At 32.9% G+C, this 15898-nt stretch overlaps 1 protein-coding gene across 2 annotated transcripts in view; it reads left to right on the top strand.

Annotated features, from left to right (window-relative positions):
- The window catches only part of Pten (phosphatase and tensin homolog), an 88090-nt gene that overhangs the window by 13119 nt on the left and 59073 nt on the right, over positions 1 to 15898 (top strand). Inside the window, exon 2 of one of the 2 annotated variants that reach the window (XM_021735875.3) lies at positions 14495 to 14579. In XM_021735875.3, coding sequence (XP_021591550.1) covers positions 14495 to 14579 — 85 coding nt within the window. Of the gene's footprint in view, positions 1 to 14476; positions 14580 to 15898 lie in introns of those variants that run through there. The other variant, XM_005339190.4, reaches the window with a different exon arrangement.

A 15898-nucleotide genomic window follows, 5' to 3' on the forward strand; every position in this document is an offset into this window, starting at 1 on the left:
TTCTCTACTATTTAGAATATTTTAAGACTTAAGGCCAACTTTTAGGCTTTTGCAAAAATGAAACAATAGTTATGCCAGTGTTTATATTTTTCTACTAAAGTACAAAGATTCTGATTAAGAACTAAAGATTATGTAATGACAGCCTGGCTTTTAGTCATTTGCTTTTACTAGATTGTTTGGATACGTACGTGGATGCATTATGTTTTAACTTGAGATATTAAATTATACAAGATTTTGATATTTTTAAACTGTAGTTTACCAAAGAAGTTGAGATATGCAGGAATTCATTTTTATAGAACTCAACCAGGAAATTGATTTAATAAGTATTCCTCAAAGATTTAATTGAAGTATTTTTAAAATACTTTTTAGTTGTTGATGGACCTTTATTTTATTTATTTATATGTGATGCTAGAATCGAACCCAGTGCCTCACACATTCTAGGCAAGTGCTCTTCTACTGAGGTATAGCCGCAGCCCACTTTAAGTATTTTTTTTATTCTCTTGTTTCCTCTACATATGAGCTTCCCCATTTAAAATTTTGCTGTTGCATCTTATGCCACTATAGAAACAGTTTCTGATTTTATTTCCTTTTTACCCCCAAGAACTTAGTCTTAACATGTTGTAGTAAAAATTGCCTTTAAAAGGGCTGGTGATAGCTCATTTGGTAGAGCGCTTGCTTCACATGCACACAGCCCTGGGTTTGACCCCCAGCACCACAGGAAAAAAAAAAGCCTTTAAAAATTGTCTTCTTGGTGCGGGTGGGGTTGTTGCTCAGTGGTAGAGTACTTGCCTGTCATGTGTTAGGGCACTGGGTTCAATCCTCAGCACCATTTAAAAATAAGTAAATTTTTAAAAAGTTGTTCTGTCCATCTACAACTTTTAAAAAAAATTAAAATAATGGTCTACTTGGTTTAATAAAATTGGATTAATTTTTTTTTTTTTTGGTACTGGGGATTGAACTCAGGGGCACTCAATCACTGAGCCACATCCTCAGCCTTATTTTGTATTGTATTTAAAGACAAGATCTCACTGAGTTGCTTAGCGCCTCGCCATTGTTGAGCTGGCTTTGAACTTGTGATCCTCCTGCTTCAATCTCCCAAGCTACTGGGGTAACAGGTTTGTGCCAGTGTACTGGCAAATTGGATTAATTTTAATCTCTTTATTATATTGACATTTTTATTTTCTTGAGTTTTTTCTCATGCCACATGATTAATATGATTGAAACATTTAAGTTTAGATATTTTGAATTTTAACTCTCAAATGCAGCTTTGTGTTTGATGCCTATATTTTTTGTAGAAGAAAAGTTTTGCCCATTTTTTAGATTAACGTCTATGAGGAAAGTAGGTTGTTTTATTAGAATCAGTTTTGTCAAGGCCATGTGAAAATGGTACTTTTTGGGACCTTTTTGTTTTGTTTTTGTGGTGCTGGGGATTGAACCCAGGGCCTTGTGCATGCAAGGCAAGCACTCTACCAACTGAGCTGTATCCCCAGCTCTCTTTTGGACCGTTTTGAATAGATAATGTGTTCATAAGTGGTATCTTGTATATTAAGAGAGAGACATAAATTGGTGAGATTTTTTTATCCAAGCACTAAAAGTTTAAAAGTCTTTAGCATTCTGTTTATGTTTACTTAATAGTAATTTAAATGGTGCCAAGTGTTAAAATGAGTTCCTGACCCTTGTTTTCATTCCTTTTCTTCCCTTTCAGCTGTTGGTATTTTTGTCTTCATGTGTGTTAAACTTGTATATGCTTTAAATTTTTAAATTTTATTTACTAGTTGAAAAGTTTATTTCCTTTAGTTTTTTTCTTTTAAATTTTAGCTGAACTATTTTGTAAGCTTTTTTTGTATGTTTTTTGAATGTGAAAATTTTGCATCTGATCTTTGATCAGTAATCGTGCTCCCCCTCCACCTGCAATAATTGAATTCTTTTTTCCTAATTAGTTATACATGAAGTAGAATGCTTTTTGACACATCATAATAAATAGAGAATAACTTCTCATTCTTCTGGTTGTACATGATGTAGGATCACACCACTTGTATAGCCAAATACACACATGTGGTATTAATGCCTGATTCATTCTACTATCCTTTCTACCTCCACACCTCCTCGAATTCTTACCAAAATGGTATCCATTTAGTGCTAAAATTAAGAGCGTTATCTGTTTAAATCAGGATCTATTAGTATATTTTAAGATTTATATTAAAATTGCATATTATTACATTCTAAAGTATGAATTTTGACTAACATTTTAGAATATGTGATTTCAATTTTTTTTGATAATTCATTACACAAGTGAGTATAAAGTTAGTTTAATGATTCAACTACCTTTAGTGGGAGTAAGAATCATTTTACTATATTAGAACAGGCAATTATAAAATCAGTAATATTCTTTTTAGTATAGTAATAAATGTCCACATATGCCATCGTATCTCAAAATACACATTATTTTTTCTAGTTCATATTATTTTACACAAGACTAAAATACTACAATTAAGCAAACTTGTAATTGCCAGTTGACAAAAAAATGAGTCATTTCCAAATGATATTCTTGTAGTATAGGTTAAAGAAATTTGATTTATTATATTAAAGTCAAGTATAAAATAAAATAGCCTAGTGTAACTTTTTTAGGTTTTTTTCTTTTTCAAATACTTTTGTGTGTGTATAGGGCGGGGCGGGGGTGTTACCAGGGATTGAACTCTGGGGCACTCAACCTCTGAGCCCAGCCCCAGCCCTGTTGTATTTTATTTAGAGACAGGGTCTCACTCTCAAGCACTTTGCTTTTGCTGAGGCTGGCTTTGAACTCATGATCTTCCTGCCTCAGCCTCCCGAGCTGCTGGAATTATAGGCATGTGCCATGGCACTTGGCTTTGAAAATGCTTTTAAATTAACATATTTTATCTTTGAAAGATAAATTTTGATTGTAAGAATCAATTTTAAAAAGTTTTGGCTAAATTATTAGGAAAAAGAAAAACTCCTAGCTAGAGACATGTTTGTATTAGAGTCTGTTTTTTTTTCATTTTTATTTTTTTTTTATTTTTCAGTTTTCGGTGGACACAACATCTTTATTTTACATTTATGTGGTGCTGAGGATCGAACCCAGCGCTGCGTGCATGCCAGGCGAGCACGTTACTGCTTGAGCCACATCCCTAGCCCAGAATGTGTTTTCTTAATTCCTTGTGTATAGTAGGTTTCAAATATTGGTAAATTTGTTCATGATTTCATCTGCAAGATCTTTACAGATGGTAATTTTGTGATTTATTATTTTTTGTCAGAATGCAGCTAATATTGAGTGAATTGGCACTGAATATTACTAGGTCTTTTATTTTTTTTTCTATTCTTTTTTGGTACTGGGGGTTGAACCTGGAGGCACTTTACCTTAATCCTTTTTATTTTTTTAATTTAATTTAATTTTATATTTTGGTATCAGGGATTGAAGCCAGGAATGCTTAACCACTGAGCCACATCTCAAGTCTTTCTTATTTTGAGACAAGGTCTTGCTGAGTTTGCTTAGGGTCTCACTAAGTTGCTGAGGGCCTTATACTTGCCATTTTCCTGCCTTTGCCTGTGAGTTGCTGGAATTACAGGCCCTACCATGCCTGGCCATTTTTATTTATTTATTTTGAGACAGAGTCTCACTAAGTTGCTGAGGCTGTCCTTGTACTCTGCAGCAGTCCTCTTGCCTCAGACTTCTCAGTCAGAGGGATTAAAGGTGGCTGTTGCTAGGTCTTTATTCTCAAATTATTGATGCATCCTTTGGCTTTTTACCTATTTGAATAACAATTTGAACCTGCTTGAATAACAAGTCTTATATCTTGTTGCATATAGTAGTCAAAACCTAGTATTTGGGGGTAATCATTTTTGGTAAAATGATAAATACATACCTTTTATAAGCAAAATGGTATGGAAACTACTTAGAGATGTAGCATTGAATATAAATATTAGAGCATTAAAGCTATGAACTTTATGCTAACATGGGATCATTGTTAACGTTTACAGTCTTTTACATGTGTTAGTATGATTTTGCTAAAGAAAAAAATGTTTTGGCCATTTTTTTTTTTTTGCTGTAGAAAAGTAAGATCATTTAGCTTAGGTCATATGTACAATGCTCTTGAAGTATGTCTAATACATGTTATTAAAATGATAATCTTTTTGAAAACTCTTACGATGATGATAATGATATAACCATATTTAGTTTGATTTATTAGTCATGAATGTATTTTAGTGGGAACAGAACCATAGAAAGAGGTGTGTGTGTGTGTGTGTGTGTGTGTGTGTGTGTGTGTGTGTATGTGTATGTGTATGTACAGCAGCAGAGTTCTGAAACAGGAACCTATTCTTATCATATTCATCCAGAGACCTAGGAAGAAGGTAATTGTTTGGTGGACTCGTTAAAACCAGTTAGTTGGGCAACTTAACTTTTTAGAGGTTTACAGATGTAGGCTTGAGCATTATAGATACATTATTTCATAATTAACAACTGCTATGGAAAAAGTGGATTAAATTAGTTGAGAATTAATAAGCCTCTAATTAATACATTAAGGAAATTATGTTTGGATTTTAGAGTTACTAACATTGTTAGTGTCTTGATAAGGTATTTTGTGAAGTTTAATTTGCTTAAATTTAAATAACTGAAGTACTGGGTATTTTGTTCCTTTAAAAATTAATTTCTTTCTTACTGGCTTTGAATTGCTTAAGGAATTATTCTTTAAGGAGTTCCTTTGGGAAAAAAGTTAATTATTTCAGATGTTTGTAATTGGAAATTATCTTCCTGTTAGTGTATATATGCATATTATTACATAGTTATAATCAGTGTTTTTTTGTACTGTCGATCTGTTTTCACAGATATAATTTTTGTCAGCATACTTATTTTTTAAAGCTGTGTAGGTACAATTTCATCAGACAGTGCTAAATATTGTGGTTTACTCACTGTACCTTGTTAGGATTATTTCCACGGTGGGGGGTTATTTTTTTATATTGCTAGAGTGAGAATTCTAGATGAAATAGCATTAATAGTTTCATAATTATTTTTTACAGGTTGCAGATTTTTTTTACCAAATGAGCTAATTTATAATACTGTTATTAAGTAGAATAATAACTAGCAATTCTTTTTTAAAATATATATGTGTGTATATATATATACATATAGTTGTAGGTGGACACAATACATTTATTTTATTTCTGTGTGATGCTGAGGATCGAACCCAGTGCCTCATGCATGCTAGTGATGGCTCTACCACTGAGCCACAACCCCAGCTCCAATAACTAGCAATTCTTAATATTAACTTTTGAAGAGTTAAAAGTGAGGTCTAAACTTCTACTTCAAAGCAAAAATACATGCAGACTTATTAGTCATCATAAGTTATATGCTATAAAAACATGAAAGAAAAATATGAGGTCAGGTTTGTTTGGAGAAGTAGAAAACTTTAGTAGAGTTCTTAGATTATTTGGCAGTCTGTTTTCCTTTCTGGTTTGGCATTGCTAGCAGATATCTAAAAAGTATGAAAATGAACCTTAAATTTATGCTAAAGTAAATTTAAATTAATTAGTTTATCAGAATTCTTTTTATTGTTTGTTTATAAAAACACCACATTGAGTTCTTTGTATTGATCCTTTATCTAAATAACAGGACGTTTTAAACTCATGCAACTTTTAATATTAATAAACTTATTTACAATTACAGAGCCCTTTGCAGTCTTACAAATTTAAAAATACTTTTGCATATCTTATTTGGTCTTTGAAACAACCAATATTATTATTATTATTTTTTTTTACAGAAGAACAAAACAAAAATATTTGAGGCCCAGAGATTGAGTAAGTGATTTATGAAGTGATAGGATTTAAATTGAAAGTTGGGATTGGAGTCTTCTGTATTAAATGACAACATTCTTTAAGTGCTTAGCACAGGGCCTGTCATCTAGTAAATATTTATATGTTCCTTCATGTTTCTTGAAACCCCATTTTGGAGTACTCCTCCTCTTAACTTTTTTTTTTTTTTTTTTTAAATAAGCTTCTTGTGTCTGTTTCCTTTGGAAAATAAGGTTTTGGGCAGTATTGATTTGGTCTGTGTAGGAATGATTATGTGCTTTATATATGACAAGAGTTTTCTTAAATAATGAACAGTTAGCACTTTATCAACTGGAAAAATCAAGTTAACTGCTCTTTCTGCTTTCCTCTCAGTATGAATCTTAAATTTATAAACAAGAGCCCATTATGAACATTCAGCAAACTTAATAGGAAAAAGTTAAATCTATTAAGAAATAAAAAATTTATCACCAAGTAAGAAAGTCATAGAAATCCATGAGAATGGTATTTAAAGCATAATTTTATTAGAGAGGTTGATAATATGGCATAACTGTGACATACTTGGAAAGTATTTGTTGAATTTAAATTGTTAAAATTTATTGAAAGAAATGTAAACCTGATAGAACTTGTGAATCAGTGGCTCAATTTTTTGTTTTCCCTCACATGAACCTCTGCTGTCTTCTGGTTGAAAGCACTGGCAGAAAGCAGGGAAAAAACTCCAGAAATTCCCAGGAAATATAATGAAATCTTTTTTTCCATTCCTATTCTGTTATTAGTCTGTTTCTTCACTTCTATCAGTTTAGCTGTGTGATCCTTTTTTTTTTTTTTTTTTAATTGAGCTCAGGGGCATCTTAGTGAGGCCCTAAGCAACTCAACGATATCCTGTCTCTAAATAAAATATGAAAAAGATCTGAGAATGTTGCTCAGTGGTTAATCTCTTCTTGGGTTCAATCCCCAGTACCAAAAAACAAAAAACAAACAAACAAAAAACCCCAAAACTCATTGAACTGTTCACTTAAGATAATGTATTGTGTATAAATTATATATCTATCAAAACAAAACAAATTGTACTTGTTAGCCCAGCAATGGGGGAAAAGACTGTCCAGTGAATCTCAGATCTTCCCCTGTTTGTGGTAGCCATCCAACCTACGTAGAATAGGAAGTACCATGTATGCATTTTTTTTCATCTTTTTTTTTGTATGTATGGTAGCTACTGATACTGTGAGAAAAGGACTTCTTTTGGAATATTTTACATATGTTCTTAAGTTATAGAAAATACTTAAAATGCAAATTGATACAGGAACAATTTTGAAGAGTTTAAGTTTGTTAGGCTTTAATGTTCTTTGGAAGGATTTAGATTATTCCATAAATCATCATTGAAAAAAAGTAGTTATGGTAGACAACTTATGGAATAAATCTATATCATTTTGTTCAGGTGATAGATAACTGTAACTATGTTCTAAGTATAGTGTTCATATAGTCATGTAATCTTCCTGTCAAACCATATATGCTAAGTATCATTATTAGCCCTGTTTTACTTAGGAAACTGACAGAGAGTTTGTAGCATGCTCAGGGTTAGACAGAAGGTGAAACTGGAGGACATGTTCAGGCAACTTCACTTTGGAGCATGTTCGTGTGTCGGCGCCCCCCCCCCCCCCACCGCGATTGAACTCAGGGGCACTGAACCACTGAGCCATATATATCTCCAGCCCTATTTTGTATTTTATTTAGAGACAGAGTCTCATTGAGTTGCTTAGCACCTCACTTGTTGCTGAGGCTGGCTTTGAACTCCCTCCTCCAGTCTGAGCCTCCTAAACTGCTGGGATTATAGATGTGCCACTGCACCTAGCTGGAGCTTGTTCTTAACCATTATTCCACACCGCCTGCAAGTCGATCTCTAGATCCAGAAATACTTGATTTCTTTTAGAGACCTAGTTAGTATAATTCTTTATGCTTACTACTTAAAGTCTTTATTTCATATTTTTTATCACTTATTTAGAAGATTGTCCACTGTGTTAGGTTAAAGCTGTTTTGTATTAGAAATCCAAACATAAGAGTTGGTATTTGTGGGAGTGTATTCTAGAAACCCCCCATACCAAAATTCACGAATGCTTAAGTCCTTCATATAAAAGGGTGTAGTGTTTGCATATAACTTATGCGTTCTCCTATGTATTTAAAATCATTTCTAGATATTTTATAATATCTAATACAATGTAAATGATATGTTATACTGTGTAGTTTAGGGAATAGGGATGAGAAAAGTGTATATATTTAGACACCATTTCTTTTTTATATTTTCAATTTATGGATTGTTAACTTGGCAGATATAGAACCCAAAGATAGAGAGGGCTGAGTGTGTGTACAGGCAAATATGTGTTTGTGTATATTAGTTCTTTTGTGGTTAAATAATTAAATATCAAAAGTATATTGTGTGGGGAAGCAAAAACACATTAGAAACATTTTGTTTGTTGGTATAATTATTGTCCTAAGAACTATTTGCTTCAAGATTCAGTACTCATTTAGGTAGTAATCAGTTTTGGAAATAAAAGTATACTTTTTTATAATGTATCAGCTCTTATAAATTTTTCAGTTTTAATATTAATCACTTTTATTTGAACTTATTTCCTTTATTTGGAAATACAAAATTCTTTTGTCTTCTTTGAGGCAGTATTGTATAGAGAGTTTGGACTTTGTAGTTATGTATTTAATTTGGGTTTGAATTATAATATACTTCTTATTGTCTTTGGGATCTTGAGAAGATTACTCATTCTTTTTGACCCTTAATTTCTTCACCTATGAAATAGTAATGTTACTTGTTAGGATTAAATGAGAATGTATTTGGCATACTGATATGGGATATTGGACAGATACTAGTTGACTAGTTTTGTACATCCTTCAAACTTGTCATGGCTGTTAAAGTCTTTAGTAAAATCTCAACTGTAAAGTAAGAAAGGTAGGAATCTAAAGAAAATGAAACTGTAAAAAGTCTGCATTCCTGAATTTTTTTGGGGGTGGGGTGGGGTACTGGGGTTTGAACCCAGGGCTTTGTATCTGCTATGTAAGCTCTTTTCCACTGAGTTACATTTTCAGCTCTTTGAACTCCTTTTTAAAGGAAGAAACAGGGCCACAATCAAAGTCTTTGCTTTGCAAAGAGCTCCCATGTTAATCCTAGTCTTGGACTCCTTAAATCTGACTAAATTGAACTCCCTGCCCTAGTATCCTTAAAAGTGATGCAATGGATGTTTTTGCATCTTTGTGTATGAGCTCCATTGGGCTTCTTTTTCCTGAGTATTTCTTGCATTTTCATTGTGCATTTTCATATTCCTACCCTCTGGAATGTTCTGATTGCTTTTCTTTCTTTATCTACTGATGTCTAACTTAACCTCCTCTTTTTATTTATTTCTGTCTATGTAGTTTTAGGGATGGAACCCAAGAGTGCTCTACCATTGCTATATCCCCACCCGATTTTAGTTTTTTATTTTGAGACAAGATCTCACATAGTTGTCTAAACTGGTTTAGAATTTAAGATCCTCCTGTCTCAGCCTCCTAAATTACTGGGATTACAGGTTTGTGACACCACTTAGGATATATATGACCTACTTGGTGAAGCTTTATTTGTACCTCTGCAGAATAAGTCCCTCTCTCTTTAGCTCTTAAAATGTCTTGATCTTTTATAAAATAAGACCTTTGGTACCATTTTGGGTCTCTGTGTGTGTCTTTGAGAGAATAGGAATTTTTGAAGGCAGAAAGTTTTGCTTGCTTAGCCTTGGGTTTTCCTGTGCCCCTTGCACAGAATGTTCAATTTTTATTTGAATAATTATGTGAAGAAGGGGGCCAGCTGAGTTTAATGAGTATTTAACATCCATTTATGTGTATTTAATTGGCAAGTTAACCAAATCCTTTGCCAGTTTATTTGCTTCATTAATTAGTATTTATAGTGCAGGGATACATTTGAGCTTAGTCCTAGTTTGACCACATTTTAAGGGGCTATATAGACTTTTATACTTTTCTAGGAAAAAGTTAGTTTCAGTTAACTTTGTTAATGGCAAGAATTCCTTCCTTTAGTAAAACAATTTTTGTTCTAATGTTCAGGGAATCTTAAATAATTTCAATTTTTATTTTTGACCAAAATGTATTTATAACTTTTTAGATCATAATTCCAGACTGGATAGCTGCCACTGTTTTAGGTTTTCTTCTGCTGCTCTTGGGGGCCTCATTTTTTCCGTTTCCCGTCTTATGTTTTTGTGCTTCAAGGGAAAGTTAAAAAGTAAAGATTCTTCAGTTCAAGAATTATATTGCTTTAGGCTTGATTGAACCTCTGCTCTCTTCTGTGTATTTCCATCATTAGTGAATATAATATACCAAAACATTTTCATAATTAAAAAAGCTACAATTTTAGAAGAAACGACTTTGTTATTTTAGAATAATGGAACATATAGCTAATATTCGTGATGTTAGCAATGGTAATCCTAATGGTTTTCTTTTGGATTCTTTCTAATAAGAACTCTTTAAGGCTGGAGGTGAACATTTAAATAAAGTAAATGTTATTCAAGTTTCTGATATTTTTGTTAAAACCTTTTTTGGGGGGGTACCAGGATTGAACTCAGGGGCACTCAACTACTGAGCCACATCCCCAGACCTATTTTGTATTTTATTTAAGAGACAAGGTCTTACTGAGTTGCTCAGCAGTTCTCGCTTTTGCTGAGGCTCTTTAAACTCATGATCCTCCTGCCTCAGCCTCCCGAGCTGCTGGGATTACAGGCATGCACCACCAAGCCTGGCCAAAACTTTTTAAATAGAAATTAAGCTTTGTTTATTTATTTTTAGTTGTAGTTGGACCCAGTACCTTTATTTCATTCATTTATTTTTATGCAGTACTGAGGATCGAATTCAGGGCCCCAAGCATGGTAGGCAAGCACTCTATCTCTGAGCCACAATCCCAGCCCCTAGAAATTAAGCTTTTTAAAAAAATAATATACAGAACTGATACTACATCATAAAAATTCCTACTACCTAGAGATAATTACTTTTAGTACCTTAGTTTGTAGTCTTTTTGTCTATATCTATCTGCATGGCTATGTATACATATTCTTTTATCAAAGTGGTATCACACTACATTCTATTTTGAAACCTGCCCTTCATGGTCTTAATGTCTACTTTTTCACTTCAATAAATTTTCATTTCATCTAATTCCCAGATTATATTAAAGGTTTCTCTACTTGGCTTTAAAATGTTTGGGTTTTTTTTTTTATGATTGGTTTGTCTAAAATAAAATGTGGGCTACCATTGCACTGGTGATATTGGCCGTTAGGAACCTAAAGATTTTATAAATCAAGGGCAGCCACCTGTTTCTTAAAAAAAAAAAAAATGGTACTGACTTGTTGAGAGACTGGGTCATGCCCTATAGACCTTTTAATATGTATGATTTACTTTCTCAATGTTTTTTAGCTTGTTCTGTGTTTTTCTGTAAATTAAACTTTTTATCTAAAAAGTGAATTTAAGTACAAGATACTTGGTAATCAGAGATGATTCTCAGTCCTTTATATTGTATTATATCAAGTTATTTGATCTCTGATTCTTGGTAATGCTGAGATTGGCCACTGAGATTGGGCAATGACAATTTTTTCTTCCATTGTTCATCTATGTTTGTCTCCTTACTTTAGAAAGTATTTTCTGTAGTATCATTTTGACTCTTAAGAAAACCTATTTCCCCCTCAGCCTCTTGCTTGGGTTGATTATTATTTATCTTTACCTATATCAATAAGGCTTGCAAAATGTGACTGTTTTGTGTGTGTGTGTTGGGGGGGTGGTACTGGAGACCAAATCCTGGGCTCTTCACATTCTAGGCAAGTTGCTCTACCACTGAACCACACCCCCAGTCCTTTTTTGGTATTTTTATTTTTATTTTATTTTTTAGTACTGTGGCTAGAACCCAGGGGTGCTTAACCACTGAGCCACATTCCTAGCTCTTTTTATTTTTTAAGACAGGGTCTTGCTTAGTTGCTTAGGGCCTCACTAAGTTGCTAAGGCTGGTCTTGAATTTGCAATCCTCCTAACTCAGTCTTTGGAGTTGCTGCGCCACTACACCCAATAAAATAATGACTTCTGTTTCTGTCCTTTTCACATCTACTAGTTTCTGGTTTTCCCTCAAGCAGAATTTATGAAGTGGATTGTTTTGTTGTCCTAGGTATTTCCTATAGAAAAAGCAAGTTAAATACTTGAATCCCCTACTGTTGCCAGTTTTCAAAGTAAAGAAGTATTCTTCACTTCACCATCTCAAAAGGTGACAGATGAAAGGGTTTTTGTTGTTGTTTTAACTTTTTAATTGTTTTGAGTATCTTTATAGGTTTAGGAATTTTCATTTTATTCTTTCTTTTTTTTTTTTTTTAATGGTGGTGCTGGGGATTGAACCCAGGGCTTTGTCATGCTAGGAAAGCACTCTACCATCTGAGCTATATTCCCAGCTCTCAGGTTGTTTTAATTTACTCATTTAAATTTTTTCTGTGATGCTCAGATTATTATAGCCATTGAGACCTCCTTTATGTCAACTCATATGCCATTTAATATTTACTATTCATTTCTATTTTCCTTCCTTGCTCTCAGCCACAGAAGAGTATGCTCACATGAACTTTCGTGCCCCAGATCTGGCATCATCTCTTCCCAAGAAGTTAGTACCTTTTAATCTATTAGTAGAGGCAAAATCTGAGCTCTGGGAGTGTTTGTGTGACATTGCTTCTAAGCCATTTCAGTGAAAAGACCTAGAAAATACAGGCTTTTATAAACACAAATCTTTTTTTTTTTTTTTTTTTAAACAGTACTGTGGATTGAACTCACAATCTCATGTGCTAGGCAAGTACTACTGTGCCACAGAGCTATGCCCCCAACCCCTGTGGGATGTTTTAAAAAATTGTTAATGGTTTAAAGATCAAAATTTGGACTGGGTTTTTAACTCAGTGGTGGAACACATGCTTAGTATGTGCAAGACCCCGAGTTCATCCTAGCACTGCTCTCACACACACAATAAAACAAAAAGTTCAAAATTATTCAAAGATATAGACAGCGGTCTTGCTTCTATCTGTTCTTCTAGGCTTCTCTCTTCCCTTTCCATTTTCTTTTAAGCAACCATTTTTATTAGTTTTCATTTATTTGTGTGTGTAAATTCAGATTTAAGTAAATGTGTGTGTGAATGGTGTTCAAGAAAATATGTAACCAAAAGATGTATACCAAAGATGGTATAGTTTGACTTGTGTATTTTTTGCTTAAAGTATTTATAAATTTCTCTAGTAGTTATCTTATAGAACATATAATTCTCAGATAACCTTTTCTTATGACATTAAAATGAAACCTCTTGGTAGTTTGGTAAATTATTTTTGGATTGAAAATAATGTTGAGAACCAGGGATGTGGCTTGGGGACATGACTCGGTGGAATGCTTGCCTAGCATTTTTGAGGCCCTAGCTTTATTCCCAACATGGAAGAAAAACAATACAAAACAAAGAAGAAGAAGAGGAGAACATAATAACATTGAAATTGATAATATAAGGTCTTCCAGGACTAAATTCAAAAGATATAGAGAAGGGCACTGGATAAGGTGAATTTTGAATTGTATTTGGAAGGTAAATGGATTCAAAAGTAGGTAGGCAGAAATCTTTAGTGATGGGAGTCTTTACACAAATTAACTTGGTTGGTATGAAAGATCTGTATTGGAAAATCATGAGATTAGAGAAGGTTGATAGAATAAGAGCAAATGAAAGCAGGTGTGCTGGACAAGAATCAGGAATCTAGATTGTTGGTGATTTTTGTAGGTAGTTGGGAATACTTTGAGTATAGAAGTTTGTTTTCATGTAATGTATAGCATAATTGAATATAATGGGCATGCTAAATATTGACTACATTGGTTAGAAGTGACAATAATAAAATTTCAACCTCAGTTTGATGTATCGAGTCATAGCCAGGACTAGAAGGGACTTTTAAGAGTTTATCTCTTCGAACATAATCATTATGTAAATGGGAAATTGAAGTTTAGAAAGTTTAAATGACTTCTTCAAATTATATAACTAGTTAGAGGTATAGCCAGTTCTTAAATATAACCTCCTGAGACTCATCCACTTTTTATACCACAGTGCCTTTTTTAACATGAAAAATTAGAAGCTTACAGTTAAGTCTTTTCAGGCAAGTGCAGATTTTTTTGTTTTTATTCCCCCATATATTAGTTTTATAATTTACAAAATCTTAGGGTTTTGCTCTTTTTTTAATACATAGATACTATAAATGTGGAAATTGGGCTGGGGATTTGGCTCAAGCGGTAGCACGCTCACCTGACATGCGTGCGGCCCAGGTTCGACCCTCAGCACCACATACAAAGATGTTGTGTCTGCCGAAAACTAAAAAAAAAAAAAAAAAAAAAAAATTTAAAAAAATGTGGAAATTACCTTTTACTTTAGGTGCATTTTCAGTGTACTAAGTAGAGGGGTTTAAACATTATTTTGCTATAAAATTGTTTTGAGGATCTTTTTGTAAATAATGTATTTACCAATATTTCTTAATTATGCATCAGAGGTTACAGATATATTTCACATAGTTTTATAACTTGCTGTAGTGGGGACACCCTTTTTATTTATTAGCCAATGTTTTAAAATTGTGCATATTTGCATTTTGCATATTTCAGATATTTCCTTAATTTAAGTACTCAGATATTTATCCAAACATTATTGCTATGGGATTTCCTGCAGAAAGACTTGAAGGCGTATACAGGAACAATATTGATGATGTAGTAAGGTAAGAACTCTCTTGATTTTTTTTATTTCAAATATTGATGTATTATATTTATATTATCACTTAGAAAAAATTTCCAAAACACAAAAAAGAAAAACATTGTGGTGTAGGCTTTATTATGTTCTGTAACTCCTTTTTTTAACTTACTATTTTTAACTTAATGTTAACTCAGTGGAATACAGCTTATTGATGAGAACCTAATTAAGTACTTAGATGATGTGATTTTTTAGATTCTGTAAAATGCCTCTCACTAGGTTAGTGCCTGGATTCCATTACAATATGATTTTTGTCTTTTTGTTTTTCCACAGTTGGGGATTAGGCTGAAAATCCTTGGGTAGATTAAATACTATGTAGTTTTTTGTAGAATAGCTTTTAATGGGGCACACCTGTACCAAGAATCTGAAAAGTGTTTGGCACAATGGTTAAAGAAAGGAATTGCTTGGCATTCGAAGCCTAGATTAATCATTGAATACTTTTGCATAATTTTCTAAGTATAATTATTATTCATTTCATAACAGTGTCTTTCTCAAGACCCACTTAAATATTACTTTTTTTAATATTTATTTTTTAGTTTTAGGTGGACACGGTATCTTTATTTCATTTTTATGTGGTGCTGAGGATCAAACCTAGATTTCACGTATGCCAGGAGAGTGCGCTACCACTTGAGCCACATCCCCAGCCCCTTAAATATTACTTTTTAAAACATTTATGACCCAAGACTACATGGGAATTTGTTTGCTGTGCATAATCTTAATTTTTTTTCTGATTTCAGAACAAAAATATATATTCATGACTAAATTAACACTAAATTGTCAATACAAACTTTAATGACTTTAAAAGTTTAAATTCTGGATTTCATATACTCTCATAAATGTCTTTGTGTAGCCTTTTAATTTAAATAGTTGGTGATTGTGGGAATTAAGTTTTGGAACGGTGGGAAAGTACTTTGTAATTTATAAAACATCATACAGATGTAGAATCCTTTTATAATATTTGCATAAGTATATGACTATTAAGCCCTTTTATGAGCTGCGTATAAGTTGCTTTTTTAAGTGGTTAATTTTTAGCAACTTGATTGGAACTATAGTCTATTTACATTTTTGCAGTACTGAGTTGCGTTCTGTTCAATTTTTTTGGCATTTATTGTGTTCAGAATTAGATATCATTATCATCTCTTTGTACCTTCTATTAAATTTCTAGGTGGTACATGGGAATGTCAGAGGTACTGTTAAGCACTTGAAAATAGGAAAATGAATTTGCCTTCTCATAGTTAGGTAAGATACAGTGCAGGGATATAGCTGTCAGTGATACTAACACACCTA

Source organism: Ictidomys tridecemlineatus, chromosome 1 (genome assembly GCF_052094955.1).
Source record: "Ictidomys tridecemlineatus isolate mIctTri1 chromosome 1, mIctTri1.hap1, whole genome shotgun sequence".
Classification (NCBI taxonomy): domain Eukaryota; kingdom Metazoa; phylum Chordata; class Mammalia; order Rodentia; family Sciuridae; genus Ictidomys; species Ictidomys tridecemlineatus.